The sequence below is a fragment of the Bacillus rossius genome, chromosome 1 (assembly GCF_032445375.1).
Source record: "Bacillus rossius redtenbacheri isolate Brsri chromosome 1, Brsri_v3, whole genome shotgun sequence".
NCBI classification, from domain to species: domain Eukaryota; kingdom Metazoa; phylum Arthropoda; class Insecta; order Phasmatodea; family Bacillidae; genus Bacillus; species Bacillus rossius.
In genome coordinates this window covers 100,158,285-100,174,637 of record NC_086330.1, presented here as the reverse complement: position 1 = coordinate 100,174,637, position 16,353 = coordinate 100,158,285, and the positions used below count along the sequence as shown (strand labels likewise).

At 37.5% G+C, this 16,353-nt stretch overlaps 1 protein-coding gene across 2 annotated transcripts in view; it reads right to left on the bottom strand.

The window, feature by feature from the left end:
* LOC134540777 (transcription initiation factor TFIID subunit 4) overlaps window positions 1–15,321 on the bottom strand; it is an 86,747-nt gene extending 71,426 nt beyond the window's left edge. The window contains exons 1-3 of one of the 2 annotated variants that reach the window (XM_063383697.1): window positions 14,215–15,321; window positions 5,430–5,627; window positions 4,583–4,693 (exon numbers count right to left, since the gene is read on the bottom strand). In XM_063383697.1, the coding sequence (XP_063239767.1) occupies window positions 4,583–4,693; window positions 5,430–5,627; window positions 14,215–15,261 (1,356 nt within the window). In that variant the 5' untranslated portion in view covers window positions 15,262–15,321. The remainder of the gene's footprint in view (window positions 1–4,582; window positions 4,694–5,429; window positions 5,628–14,214) is intronic. The other variant, XM_063383706.1, reaches the window with a different exon arrangement.
* Between the last annotated feature and the right edge of the window lie 1,032 nt (window positions 15,322–16,353).

Here is a 16,353-nt window from a genome sequence, read left to right as displayed (position 1 = left end):
AGACAGGACAGCCACTCTTGTAGGGCCACTGATTCATGCCTATTCTCTCTTGTATCCTGAACCATTGCTCAAGGTGGAGGAAAGTGGGTGGTTATTATTATAATATAGCAATTGAATTGAATTTAGTATGAGTTTTATTACTATATACCCATCCCTATTCACCCCATACGCTAAAAAATAAGGGTGTTGTGTTTTGCAAGGATTAAAAAGTTTATTTTATAAAAAATGGCAATGCTCTAAAGGATTTTATAAACTTTAGAATTTTTGCAATACTTATGTATATTTCACAAGAGGAAGAAAATTAAAAGTGTAATATTATTTTCCATCTTAAAATGAATGTTTACTTAAAAAAAAGTGATAAACAAAAAAAAGTTATATTTATAAAATAAACATCTTATTGAACAAATAGTACGAGGGTATTCAGACAACTGCTCAAAGTTTTATAACATAAATTACTACCAATTATTTCAATACTGTGGTGAAGTTCATTGGGGTAGGTGTAGATGTTTAAAATTAGTAGCCAAAATAATTAATTTTTTTATTACTTCTGGTACCTTTAGAAAGTATTTTAACCTAAAATTGATGGAGCACATAAATCCCTAATCAAGGACTGCCCATTAACCTATTTAACATGAGGTTGAGTGTTACATAAGGAGCAGATAGTAAATGTTTTGCGTAACTTTCTTTGTCAATGAATGATTTAGTGTTTTTGAGAGAGACACACACACACAGACACACAGAGATAGACACAGACACACTATAATTAATATCAGTGTATGATCATGAAACATTTATCTTCAAAAATGTCCCATAGAACGTAGGTATTCTGACACTCCAGAAACATATTCAACAGACCACCCCTTAAAGGGCCCGCCTAGTCAGGGTGTATCTGTGTTGGTGAGGCGGGATGATATGCATACCTGCCAACTTTGGCCAGTCAAAAAGCGGGAGGTTTTTTAGTGGAGTAAACAATGCTTGTTGCCCCCAATAAAGCGTTGGTGGTGGGGGGGGGGGGGGGGGGGGGGGTGAAATTTTGTTTATTTTGACGGAAAAATCACGACACAAAGAACAAAATGCAGCATGTTCACCTTTCCTAGATTGCAAAATGCACGGAAATTCGTCACTAAATGTCTTCTTGTACACAGCAAGATACTTCACTGTAGGCCATTTATATTAAATCCCTATTGCCGAGTAGGCCTACAACTAAACGCGTACAAAATACTCATCACGCAACTGCTTCCACAAAATCATATTTTTATGAATACACCGTTGAATAAATTTGAAGACTACTATAATGCTACCTTTACACTTATTCTGTGAGCACAGACGCGAACAAAGGCGAATTTGTTCAGGGACGAAAAAACAATTCACACATAGCCGGCTAACAAACCGAAGCGAATTTAGGCACGAATGTAAACAGTGGTATCATAAACTCATTATTAATCCAGTCCGTCTTTATTTCAAAACACACCGAAAACACAATTTACAATGTTGACAAAACACGCCATTTTGGAAAAGAAACCTTTTTCTGGTTAGCTAACAAACACCAATGACGAACGTGTACCAAAACAGCTCCCATAATTATCGTAAATAACTACGTTTCTTTCTTAGATGTACGCTTAACCAAGAGTTTTAGCCGACAATTGTGGGCATTTAGGCTATTAAAATAACTACACGTTATGGTACGAACCGTAGTTACTATACAATTGTACGGAATAATGGTACAAAAATTCTATAAATTTATTGCATTAAAAACTTCAAGAGAAACAGAACCAAAAAACGGGATATTTTAATGACAAATCGGGAGGGCGGGAGAAAGGGTATAAAATCGGGAGTCTCCCGCCTAAAGCGGGAGGGTTGGCAGGTATGGATATGGTTGACGCTCGCAGGTAGCGCGGTTTCTAAGCACAATGCTCTGAACTGGCGTGCAGTATTCTCGTCATGCTTAGGCCAGCTGTGAGATTTGAGCAGCTATCATAACATTATATGGCAGAGAAATGAGGATAAAAGTTCAAAGCAAAACCCTCGAGTGCTTTCAAGAACCTGTTACCAGGTATTCTATGCCTAAAAATTATTCTGAAATCATGTAAAATCATAAAAATACAGTTTTAGAATGAAAAATGGAAACAGAACTACTTATCCACCCTTAGCGTATTCTTAAAAGCTTTTCATTAACAGACACTACTCTGATTATGTTGATAAGTTTTCAAATCACATGGTTTTTTCTGAAGATCTGCACACCCTATGTGTGCCTGGGTAGGTGGGCCCCTTAAATGCTAGTACCTAGAGCCATAGATGGCTACAACTGCCATGCACAGCCACATCACTACTTCAGTAAATATGTCTTAATTTGAACACTTTTGAAATTAACAATTAGAGGGGAAAAAATCCCTCTACTATATCAAATTAACTCAAACATGGCTAGTACACAATAAGTGGCATTAGCAGCGAAAGAGGAAATGTAATTGCATGAATTTACATCTAGTTGGTAGGACAAGATTTTATGGTGAATTGTAATAAAAAGAAATAACACCTTAATGCATATCAATAAACCACATAACACTGAGTTAAAGCACCACTTAAACCAAAATGTAAGCTAAAACCATGAAATTAAGTAACATTTACACAAATTTGATGTAAAATCACCAATATTTAATCTTTTAATACACAAAAATAAAAAATATTTTTTTTTTTAAATGCATTTAGCTTCAAATAAGAACCAATCATATTAATCAAATGGATTAACACATTAATTTTCTTAAATGCATATATAACTGCCAATTAATTTTTATTTGAGAAAATCTTTAATTGTAAAAATTGGGTCAGCATATTTCAAAATCGCCTTAACTTAGTCAAGTAAGTCTTAAGAAACATTATAAGAATATTTTTTGAACAGCATGCTATCTTTATAAATGAACATAATGTATAAAAATAAAAACCAACAAAACAGAAATCTCATATTTTAAAAACGAAATTGACCTAAAATCAAAACCATAAATTCTCGTCTCTAATTGTTGGGAGAGCCATGTTTAGATGGTTGGCCTCTGAAGCCCGTTCATTTTGATTCATGTGTTTCGAGTCAAGATATGCTATAAAAGAAACACATTATACCGTATTGGCCCGAATATAAGGCGACCCCGAATATAAGGCGACCTGCAGTTTCAGGAGGCCAAACAAATGTAAAAATAATTTTTGGTAGAAATTAATGTGAAAATTCATTAGACATACATTTTGTGTTGATAAATTGTTTTTGCATTTATGTATAACAATTAATTTATATTTATCACATTACTTATTTAAAATAAGTTTGAATGGCCTACCCTAAAAGTCAAAAGAAAACAATTAGAAAATATTTACATTTTTAAGTATTACACTAGAAATTTTTTCGTATGTTTACTCTAATGAAGCTGCATAATTGTCATCTTCAGAGCTGTTTATTTGTCTAGGGCTCGTTCCCCGCCGTTCCACCGATGTGTGATTGTTCATTTTTCACAATTTTTACAATGGCTATTAATCCCTCTTAAAATACAGCATTTAACTTTCCGTTTGACTTAAGCTACATATTACCACAGAACAAGGCGTATTACTATTTAGTAGTGTGTTAAACGTAAAAAAAGCAAACAAAGAATGTATCTTGCCGGAACAAAACAAGTGGCTAGCTGACATGATGAAGCATACGGCCAAGAATAACTTCGGTTACGTGACCGCGTATATTTGTCCATATTACTCTCTGACAGAGAGAGTCTGTTCTATGAATTTGAAAGAATAATCTATTATAATTATGAAAGGTTTTTACATAAATAAAGAGTGGATTATTAAAATAGCTTTTGAAGCAACGTACCAAATTCCTGTTAATATGGCGTCTTCGTGCGTGTTCGGCAATGTTCGTTTTACAACAAAAAAATATTGTGGAAAGACAGTTGGCAGCCGTGAATTTCCAAACATTACATCCGAAATGTTTGTAAACGTAAACAATCGTTCTGAAAATAACTGTGATATTTTAGTACAAATATTTCCGTTAAAAATCTGAAGATAAATTACCGTAAATGTTAACACGCGATTGTACACAAAGTACAAATATGAATTGTGAAATAAAAGGTTGCCATTTTGAGATGCTTCAACATTCACGTTTTTACTCAAGAACAAATATTTTAATTTTCAACTTCAAACAATTGTCAATTACTGCAATATTAGGTGGATTTATCATTTTTCCCCGTGTGAGGTAACAAAGTTTTAGTTAATATAAAAAATTGTGAACGTTTTGTTAAACAATGTTTCTACTGTAGCTTTCAGCTTGGAACTAATGTTTGCGGTTCTGACGTCTTGGGTGCGAAAATAAGGCGACTTCCAATTTTTGCATCTCTCGTTTATGTAAAAATGGTCGCCTTATATTCGGACCAATACGGTATGTGTTTTTTTTTTACATAATTTAACAGTTTCACATAGGGGCACACATTACAGGCCACAAGGCCAACTGCAACACCAATGTTGAATGTTGATGTGTGTGAAGGATTCTGAAGCAGCGCTTCCAAAAGTGTTCAATCAGACGTGCACCGACTGCAGCTGAGGCCTGCAGACCTACCTGCGATGTGATGGCGTTGGAGGAGGTGAGTGTCGGCGGCTGGGAGGGGGTGATGGCTGCTGCTGTCGTCGTCGTCGCAGAAGTCGCCGCCGCCACAGCGACCGCCCCGTGCTGCAGGAGACACGCACATCAGCCCCCGAGCAGAGGCCAACGCTAACAAACACCTTCCGACACCTAATTTCTGGTATTCCACTCACAGCACTTCATGTCGTAAACAGTGAGTCACCAAGAGACAGAATGACATAACTAAGTGACACATACAACAACCAATTCAAATGATTTTTGCTCTGTAGTCAATGCATTGATTCTCAAAAATAAATTGATTTCACATCCCTAAACTGCCCCCATGACCCCATCTTACAGGTATGTGTCTTTAATATTTACCCCCTTGACCCATCGTGTGTCTCTTTACTATTACACACAATAAAAATCTTTTGTGCGGCTTCATGGACAGCAAACATAATTCCAAGTGTTTCTTTCAGATCACGATACAGTATGCTGTCATGGGTACCGTGATAAAAGATGGTACACTACCGGAGAAAGTAAACACAGTAGACAATCTGGACATCAGGATAATACAGAAGGAACAAAATTTTGTTTAGTAAATCCTGCATCAGTTTGTATGTTAAATACTTAACTACACATGTACAGAAATATTAAAACTAAAATTTAGCTGTATGATAAATGTATACACAAAAAAAACTTTTTTTTATAGTTTTACTCAATTAAAACTTATTACATTCATTTTTGGGCATATTAGTTTAATCTGGAATTTCTGTGATCCAGACAGGGTACGCTCCCATACGGTCCAGATTAGCAAGAGACTACTGTACGCTACGCTACCCACCGCTGGGACGGATTGCAGACGGTAGGTGGTGCCACCAGGGAGGGAGCCCGGGGCGTTGCTCGGGACAACGCCCGTGGAGGAGGGGGCCGCAGGGGCCGGACCCACCCGCAGCAGCTGGTACTGCCCATTCTCCGTCTTGAGCAGCAGGTGGCCCTGTGTGCCCGGCTGGAGGCCTTGCAGCGTCTGCAGCGTGATTTGCTGGAAGCAGCAAGACACGCCTTCACCACGGGCAGGCTACACTTCCACCCGTTCTACATCCAGATCTCACATCACTGCAGAGTTCACACTCTTCAAGCCTACATAATTTCCCTGTCCAATTAAAACATTTCTCCATTGTTTCATCTATCAATCTTGCAAAATAACACAAACACATCAAACTACATATACTTATCAAAACACAGTTCAGCCATATATAATATATCAGATTGGCAGCAAATTTTCCCCCTGAACAATACATAGCACAGTTTGCACTGTTATTTCCATCAATGCTACGCATATCAACACATAGCCGATTCATTCAATGTTTCTCTAATTGTTAGTTAATGATGAAAAAAAAATTGGCTTTCAACTACACACTAATTTGTGATTAATATACAGAATGGTTGAAGACATTAAAGGAAAATGTTTGTAGGTATTTAAAAATACTAATCCAGTTTGGTTACTAGAATTATGTGAAATTCCCTGTGTTTTCCAGGTATTGAAGACACCTTTTTAACTCGTGAATCATTCCTGGTCTCCAGATTTTCCCTGCTTGTGAGAACCTGGAATTCACTTAAACTCTAAGTCATAAAAATATGCACACATTTCCCTTTTTAACTTTTACTCTATGAATGCCAATATTGAATTTATTAGATCATAAATGACAAAAAAAAATTATTGAATATGTCAGTATGTTTTATTACTAACACCATTACCATCATCACTAGCATTAATAAAGGTTATGATTTGTACTAGATAATAAAAAAACATAACTCCAGTGTAAGTAACTATAACTACAGTATGAAAGTCTTATCCATAGCAGAGCTATTGTTTAAGTGCTCAGAATATAAATGCGGATGGAAAGTTGCCAACAACTAGTTCAAGATCTGGCACCGAACATGCAATATACTGTTACGCACTACAACAAAACTAAATGTCTCTTTAGCTCTGACAAATTGTGATGTTCTTAGTATCAGTATAAAAAAAAATTTAAAAAACTAACTAACTAACCAAAATCCAACAGAAGCGTGGAACAAGAGAAGCCATATTTTGTTCTGTGTAATGGAAATGGAGTGAAGTTTTAAAATGGTGTGCAAGATGTTGAACAAAAATATTGTAATTAAGGGGAAAGCATAACTGAGATGAATGTAAAATCAAAGCCTACAGTACATATTTCACGCACCAACCCATACTCCACGAATATGACAAAGAAAATTATATACTTGTAGAACTTTTAATTGGGTTCATTCCAGGTATACAAACTAATAGATTAGAGGGAAAGAAGGGGAAAAAATATATATATATTACCAATTAAACTCAACAAAACTTAAAATTATAAAAGTCCACATATATTCATACCATACCCAGGACTAGAAACCTGACTATCTCATACCAAAATTAGTTAGCATTTCAAACAAAATTTGCCACAGCACTCAGCTTGGAAACGTTACATATTTTCATTTATATCAAAATAACTATATTAAATATTATATTTACAGATGTTAAAAGTTATACCTCTTTTTCGATTGAAGACACTTAACTATTTTGAAATTTATTTTAATAAAAATTAATTTGTTAAGTACTGAGTATTCAATATTAATATAAACATGTGTATAAAATAATATTGTTACAATTTACTGCGGGTTCGTAAAAGATAGCCCAACTAAAGATTTTATTATACACACCGCCGCTTTTAATGAAAAGAGGAAGTTAAAGAGCATAGAATAAAAGTATTTTCGGAATTTAATTTTTTTTTAGCAAATATCGCTCAACTATGAAAATTAAAAAAATTTGATATCTCCTTAAGTTTTTCGAATTTCTTATCTCCGCCGGGTTTAATGAAAATTGGAAGTTGAAGAGAATATAATAAAAGTATTTTTGTATTTTTAACTTGTTTTTCTCGCAAATACCGCCTAACTACATATTTACCAAAAAGTAATTTTAAAAAATAGGTAGAAAAAATGCAAAAACATAACCGCACACAAAAGCCACGTGTTTTCATATCAGCTTGGTAGTTTTCAAATGAGAATTGGTATTGCCACTTTATCAAAATGCATTTTATTTTCTTATGATCGCATCAAAAACTAACTTCACCTGAAACAACGCCTTTAAATTCACGTAATAAGCTTTGAACTCACCTTATTCCACGTGACAATAGCCTTCAAAAGATAAACGACACCATGCACGTTCTGTAGTTCACTGCATGGAACGGAACATAATACAAAGTCTCACGGGCAAATTAAAAAGGAGAAAAACACAAACAAATGAAGGTCTAGGTTCGCTAGTGAACGAACGAGTGCCTGGATTGGCCAGAAGTTATGGTGGGTGGTTGTAACAGCCTATTGCAATGGACAATCATAGACCAATTGAAAAAAAAGTTGCAGTTGCCGTGTGCCTTAAGCAGCAGTCTTTTAGCGGAGTCCTTCGGTAGCGGTACGAGCGCATCAAAACAAAGCTTTGTTTGAATTATACGCTACTTTAAAATTTCCAGAATTCATAGAATTTCCCCTGACATTTCCCGGAATTCCCTGACCATTTTAATTTCCCGGTTTTCCCGGTTTTCTAGTCCTGTAGCAACCATGCAAAAATCAATTGCACTTAAAAGTGTTGCTTCACCAGTCACTCATTTTTACAATCCACACACCTCGCTGGGCCACACCTCTGGCGGAACTCTCGCCGCAGCACCCCTCGTGGTCCTCCATCGCCGCACTACGCTGCCGCCGTAGCACTTCCCCTTCGCCGAGATCCCACTCAATGCCTCGCTGGGAACTTTGCTCGGGACTCCGCCGCGCCCGCGACACTATCGCCCGGAACTGAACTCTTCACCCTGGAACCTTCGTCCAGGGACTTCGCCACTCTATCGCCCGGAAACTCCGCCGCGGGAAAACTCCCGACTTCACTCTGAACTCCGACTCACCCCCTCGAGGCCGCCGTCCTCGTTTTAACTGTCAGCCGCAATTTCCAGAACTTGCGAGCGCGGCCGGGGCCAGTCGCGTCATTCCGGCCGACCCGATGGCAGAAATCTCTCGAAACATGTGTCGGCGGCTCGCGTAACTCCACAGCTGTCAGGTTGCAGTTACGCGTCAAAGGCAGGGCGCCGCGAGGGGAGTGGTGGGAAGGAAGAGGGAAAGCGACAATCCTTGTTATCTTCCAGGCGCGCGCGGCGCATATCATGTTGCAGCAGTCGCCAGCCAGCTCTGCACCTGCACGTGTCCCGGCCTTGCTCTTGTTCGTAACATTGCCCCCTCCTTAAACCTGTTCGTCCCGAACAGGAAACACTGCGCTGTTGTCAGCCATGTGGCGAAGCCATCCTACGCAGCAGGCAGGTGTACTGAATATGGCCCACTTCCTGACAGATGTAACATCGCGGCCATCCTCCGACTTTTCGGGTCCATAGGCCAGCTTTGCGGTGACTATGGGTCTCGCTCTTCTGCACCTACTGCTGTGGCGCTTCCCTTTCCACCAGGCAACCCCACTGAACACGTTCCCATTCCGGGCACCTCCCTGAGAATGCCCTTGTCGGCACGCAGAAGCAGAACACCGTAGGTGACTTCCCGTTCCTTTAACCAGTGAGTTAGCACCCTCCTTAATCCCGCTATCACATCGATGTCCTTCCTCCTTCGGTTTCTTCACACGATTCAGGCAGTCATGTTGGACGTGCCCTCTTTCTCGACATGCATAACATCATACGCGACCTATTCTCCGTCGGACCGGTAGACTCTTCTCCTGTTCGATCGTTGTCTCACAGCGTTGTACTTCTCCCTTGGGCTTCCTACCACGATTCGGACACACGCGCCGGATGTGTCCTAGCTCTTTACAGACGAAGCACCTCTGTCTTCCCCTTGTTTTCTGAAACTGAGATCCATTTAACAACTTCTTCAGTGTTCCAAGTATAATCTCTTCGTTAGTATCTGAGCGGCTATTCGCTTGGTGGTAAGGTTCTATCACGGCCTGTCTCGCTCTGATACTCATGTTTCTTGAGGCAATGCAGGCAGCTTCGATTTCCAGGGCGTGAACTAGAGCATCGCGAATGTTTTTGTGGCGGGCCAACCGAAGAGTTTGCTGAACCTCCACATCTCTAAGCCCGTCTATAAGCACTAGTGGCTAGCTGCTGGCGGAACTCTTTTTTTTCGTACTCGGTACAAAATTCTATGCCCCACTCATACTTGCTACTGGCTACACATCAACTAACTTTTTCAAGGGCTCTGAGAAAAACAGATTTTATACTTAATTGGTAATTCTTAGTTGTGAGCTGGAATATAATTTGTTTCTATTGGCTTATTTTACTTTTCTGGATTAACTAGATTATATAAGTATGCATTGAGCTTAGCATCTCTTCGACATAGAGGTCATCAGAGTTGATGAAAGGTCAAGAGATACCAATAAATGGAGCATAGAGAACCATCTGAAAAAAAAACCACCAACCATGACAATGTCTGCCATGTTTCTCACTTATGAGAAAAACTTAGTACAGGCACACAAAGGCAATAGAACCTGGATCAATTTGGCTGGATGCGAGTGATCTAACCATTCAACCATCGTGGCCCCAGAGATTAGTTATGAATGTATGAACTAGTCAAACTAGTTTTGCAGATGGCTCAAATAACCAAAAGATTTACAGTAACATTTTGCAGGGCTGTGGCGGATAACAGAAACCCCTTAATATGCACAGCTTAAAAATACATAGAGAACGGTAGCGCAATCGTAACATTATGCTGAAAAAGTTACATTATTTGGTGTTTACTGTGATCTATAAATTTTAAAACATTTACCAAACAGAGAAAAAGGCCGCAATTTAGCTACTTTTATAACCAAAATTGTAAATGTTAAGAAATTTACCAAGCAGAAACCTCCCCCCTTCCTTTCTCCGTCTTCTATGCCACTCGAGCGATAACAATTGCGGAGTTTACTGTCGCGTCGGCACGTCCGTTTCGTCCGCAAACGTGGTAAAACATCTTCGGTTGTAGACGGCTGCTTTTCGGTCAGTCCATGAGAGTTCACCCGCCCCCTCCCCCTTGTATTCGCTCTGCTAAAGATGCCGCCGGAGAAGACCGACGGAGACCGAAGCGTCTGACTGACAAGCGGTACGTGAGCACTGCCGCCCACGGGTCCCTTAACCTCAAATGTTTCACCCTCTCATCCCCTCCCCATCAGACTTGTGCTATCGGCTCCGAGCATCGCCCAGCGACTCAGCTATGCGCCCCAAGTGCTCCAGTTCGCCGCTACGACACCGCAGTGCGATGTACATCCGTTCCTGGAGTCACACGTTCGTGTCGCTTTGTTATTATTTATCTATGATCTTTATTGCCTTAAATAGTAACAGGAAAATATAAAACAAAACATTCATTAAAATACACTGTCTACTCTCTTCTGCATGTAAACAAAACAGCGACTGGTAAGTTTAGGGTTTATGGTGCACCGACAATGTCACTTCTGTTGTCATACAGTACAACCACTTCCATCTTTATATGGTAGGGTGTAAAGGTAATCCAAGGACAATTTTAAAGATGTATGTTTGTTGATACTAACACAATAACAGAAACTGACAGTTAAATAAGTGACCACTAATAAAAGTGTAACTGTATTTCCAAATAAACTAAATACCCATAAGTCTTACTTCTTTTGTTAGCCAATATAGCAGAATCTAAAAATTAAAAAAAAATTAACACTGAAAAGGAATCTAGTCTAGGTTATTTTATTTTCATGCCATGACCTTCGTATTACAGACAGCAGAACTAAGAATCAGGGCAGAGATACAAATTATGTACACATCCACTAGTGAAATTTCCGTTTGACAGCCAAAAAAGTGTTAAATTTTTAATGAAAAGCCAAACAGTAAACATTTCAAATTTATTGAAATGTGAATTACATAAAAATAATTATTCTAGATCATAGTCTTTTATGGCCAGAGTAACTGCATACTTCTTAGCTCTGAGTTATGACCAAGTCACTGCGAGATGGAACGTCAAACCGTTGGGCACATCATCATTACTTGGATGTGGCCTAATCCAAAAGCCAGTAATAATTTTTGGGCCACTATTTGATTATTTTTAAAGGAAACATTTTGTCAAGTTTACATTTTATGTGGTAATGTCATATCATTGATAACCTGATTCCATTGCTGCCATCTGGATGAATTAAAATTATAATAATTTTACTAAGCTACATAACATGGATTATTTTCATTTATTTTTCCTGTTATTTTGTACGAACTTTTCACATAGGTCTATTTATATATTTTTTGCTAAATAATCAAAAGTATTTTCAGGAATAATCAGACGTGAGCAAACGTTCTGTGGATCTAAACTCTAAAGCTTTGACTTAAATGCTCGCACACGTTACGATACTGATTTATTCTGCCTCCAAAACAAGAGTCTATTGTCTTTCTTTTCTTTGTGATCCCATTTCTTAAATTGTGTTAAACTGTGTATCTTTTAAAATGTATTTCTCATTGTTTTATGTAAATCTCCTGTTACGGCTATGCAAGCTTCTTGCTAGAGATAAAGGTTGGTTAGGTCGGATAAGCCACATTTAAAATACATTGATTTTGAAGATGTGCACTATAAAGCTTTGATACAAACTGGATACACAATAATGAACATTTTTCCCACGAGTAACTGTACCAATTGTATTTTAATGTAAAATATCACATTAAAGTAAGCTGTTAAATAAGTTTAAATGAAACTGTACCATAACCAAAATATATATGATTTTGAAAATATGAACCATAAAAAATTTATATAAACTGGATACATAATGAGGAACAATTACCATGACAGGTACATTGGATTAATAAAGAAATGTAAAATGTTCAAAATAATTGTATGAAAGTTCCTCGCAACCAACCTCCATAATCCCGCACTTATCCCATACAAATGTAGGGGTGGTAATGATGGTAATTGTTCTGTATCATGTATACAAGTAAATACCTTGATCCTGATGGCTTGATCCTGTAGGTACATTTTGATCATGTGATACATGATACTTGCTATTTTAACTTAGTACATCAAAAGATAATATTCTTATTTGGTGGCTTTTCCGTGAATAAAATAACAAAATGTCAAAAATATTTTTTTTCAAACACTAACTATTCACCCTGAAAACAGCATTTCTAAATTCATACCAGTTTGTGAAAAATCACAGTTTGTGGCTAACATTATAATACCTGTGCATTGATGCGGCTTTCACAATTTTTTTTTGCTTTCTGTGTGTTTCTGTGTGTATGTTTTGGAGAACTTTAGTCAAATCGTGAAATGGTTAATTAGGTTAGGTTATCTACATTAAAAACTATTAAGTATTGATGGTTGCTAAGGAATTATCCTGTAGTTTTTCAATCAGTTCACAGCTTCAACACCAGTCCACTCCAAGGCCCAAACAGTTCTAAAATTCACCGCAGGTGACCGAAGTTCACAATTTTACTGGAAACTTCCATAGCACATAAAGGATAAAAATCTGTATGAAAGATGTCCATATTATCTTTCATAGACTTAAACAACGGAGAAACTAGAGAATTTTAAACTACATTTAAAATACTTTAAAATAGCACAAATAACTTTTTAGGTTAGGTCAGCTATAGCTACATTAAAAATACTGTGAAATAGTATCAACAGTTGGTTAGGTCAGGTCAGGATAGCTATATCTTAAATTGGTACCTAATTCCTAAGTAATCATTAACAATATTTTACAGTATTCTCAATGTAGCTATACTAACCTAACCAATGGTCCATAATGTTTTTAATGTATTTTTAAGGTAGCTAATACAACCTAATCAAATATTCTCACGATTTTATTAAAGTTCTCCAAAACATACATACATAGACCCACACGGAAAGCACAACATGACGACGGCTGCGTCAATGCACAGGTATCGTAATGTAAGCTACGAAAGGTAATTTCTCAAAAAAACTAGTAGGAATTTAGAAATGTTGTTTTCAGGGTAAATAGAGGAACATTTTTAGTGTCCAAAAAAAGTATTTTCGGAAAAGCAGAGATATAAGAATTTTACCAGTAACAAGATGCTGGACATAACAAATACTTGATTATCACAGTGCAAACAAATTACATACATCTTTAGAAAATATTTTCTTTCATATTGAACTTACAAACATAATTAATTGTTAAGTTTTTGTTATGTGCAGGATCTTTCGACATACTAAATTAAAACAGCAAGCAACATGAACCACAGATCAATGTATACAGGATCACATCATCAGGAACAAGAGATTAACCTGTATACGTGATGTGGAACTTAAACCGTTAATGACAGCGTCGCCCCGTTGGTGACATCAATATTGTTATGGTATCACATTGTAAACAACTCAGGCAGTTAGTAAAACATATTTTTTACATAAACAACTTATTATTATGAGTCCATCATTCATAAAGAACAACATTAACCTAATTAAACTATAACATGGATAAAAAAGGTGACAGGATGATAAATATATTTGTAGGTATTTTAGTTATGCAAATAATCAAAGTAAATAAAAACGAGATAAGAGTTGACTTAGTAATATAACTTATAACGAAAATTGTAAAATATTGTTACACTTTTCAAAAACTCAGTGCTTCAATACCATAAACTTACCCCTGGTTGTCCTGGACGAGTACCAACCATATGTGGTGCTCCAATGACAACTCTAGGAGGAAGGGCCTTCTGTCCTGTCTGGACTGATGTTCCCGGTCTAACAGCATTGACATTAACAATCTGAACATTTGCTGGTAAAATTGTGGGTGAGCTTCCCACAATTGTTGTTTGTGAAGCACCAACACTATGCGATACAGTTTTGGCTAATGTTACCACACCAGACATAGTTGATACAGTAACTGACGTGGTACCAACATTTGCGTTTGTATGTGTCCCAGATAAGCTTGCTGATGTGTTAACCGTCATTGGTACTGCACCTACTGGCGTCCCTTGTGTTACGTTTGAGTTACCACTAGCTTTAATAACTAATGCAGTCCCTTGTTGTTTCGTACCATGATCTACATTAAGAACGTTACCTACAGACTTAGAAATATTACTAACAGTCTGAGCATGTGTATGTGAGACTACACTTTGAACACCTGAAGAAACTGTATTTAGTACCGTGTGTGATGGCAGTGAGGCAAGCCCCAAATTACCGTTTGGAAGCACGCCACTAGGAAAAGCAACACGATTGTTTACATTCAATCCACCCATCGGCTGGGTACACGCAGGATAAACAATCTTGACAGCCTCGTGGGGTTTCGCAAGATTTGGCTGGCTACCACTCGAAGTCACTTGATTTACATAGCCACTTCCAGGAACACCACAATGCAACGATGCTACCACTGTATTAACATTTGAGTGCACTATGTTACCACTTTGAAGCGAATTCGTAGTAATTGTTTTACTGGCGTCCGAGTTTAAAAGAATATTCATGGATCCTGAGCCTCCGTTCGTCACACTATGTTTCTGTGAAGCTACTGTGCCCCCATTAGGTATTACACTATTTAAATGATTCTGATTTACACTGGCTGTTGCCCCTTGTTGAGCGGAAGACACAGGTGCAGGGGCTACTAACTGTGTCTCCAGTGACCCAACCAATGCACTGACTGCTGATTCATCGACGTCCGTACTGAGAGCTTCCTCCAAAAACTTTGCCGACGCCATTTTCTGACGAGCTCTAACTGTAAACTGAACAGCGCATGCGCCTAAACAGAGCAGTTACCCACAATGCAGTGTCAAAGCGGAGCAGATGTAGAAGAGGGGGAATAGAGGGAGGACGAAAAACTCCGTGGGATGAGAGTCGCTTGAAGCACTAGAAGGCAGAGAAGCGATGAAGTTTTCGTAATGGCTGCCTATAACGTTAAAACTACGCAGGAACGCAGCTGTGTAAACTGAACCGTGCAAAATATTATAGTACATTTATATTATTATATAATGCCAATTCAATCAACAATATGTTTAAACATGAAAGTATGGTATTTCTGTTTAACAATATTTTTTGTAGGTTTGCGAAGTAAATACGTTTCATCACAATATACGAAACGGTATGTAAAATTGTGAATTTATGTATACTTCAAATTAGAAATGAATAATATGAAACTATTTGTTAAGAAAATAGCACATATTTGTATATAAAAAATTATCCACGATGCATGGAAGTTACAATAACGTTAGTAAAAAGCTAAGAAAGATCGCTTGATAAAATCGTTTAACTGTAAGCAGTGGATTTATTATTAAACCGGACAAGAGTACAATTCTACGGTTATGCGTTATGCCACACTAGAAATTAAGTCGGTGTACAAAAAAAATTATATCCTTTAACATTCAATTAAAATACTTAGATTCTAGACATATTTTTCATAATAAGTGTGTTTGATATTTATAAAGTGCAAAGTATTGTGCATTTGGGCAATGTTTCGCATTTTTATCTATCTGCAATATTTGTTAATAAAGATTAAAAAACTTAGCATTAAAACCATAGATATGTGGATGGATGTAGACCACCATCATTTAGATAGATTTGGCAACTTCCTACTCTATGCTTTGGCGTGTTTCACTTGTGGTGGCCTGCGAAATAGCGGCGCTAATATTAGTTAGGCCCAATATTAACATTGTTAAGATGGCATTTCGTATATAATACTATTCCTAGATCCGTCTCAATTTTTGAATTTTTTTTCCTGATAAGTATTTTTCATTCGTTTGGGTACTTGGTTATTAAGTGTCTAATCCGCACCCATTAATTAAATTATCCCGCAT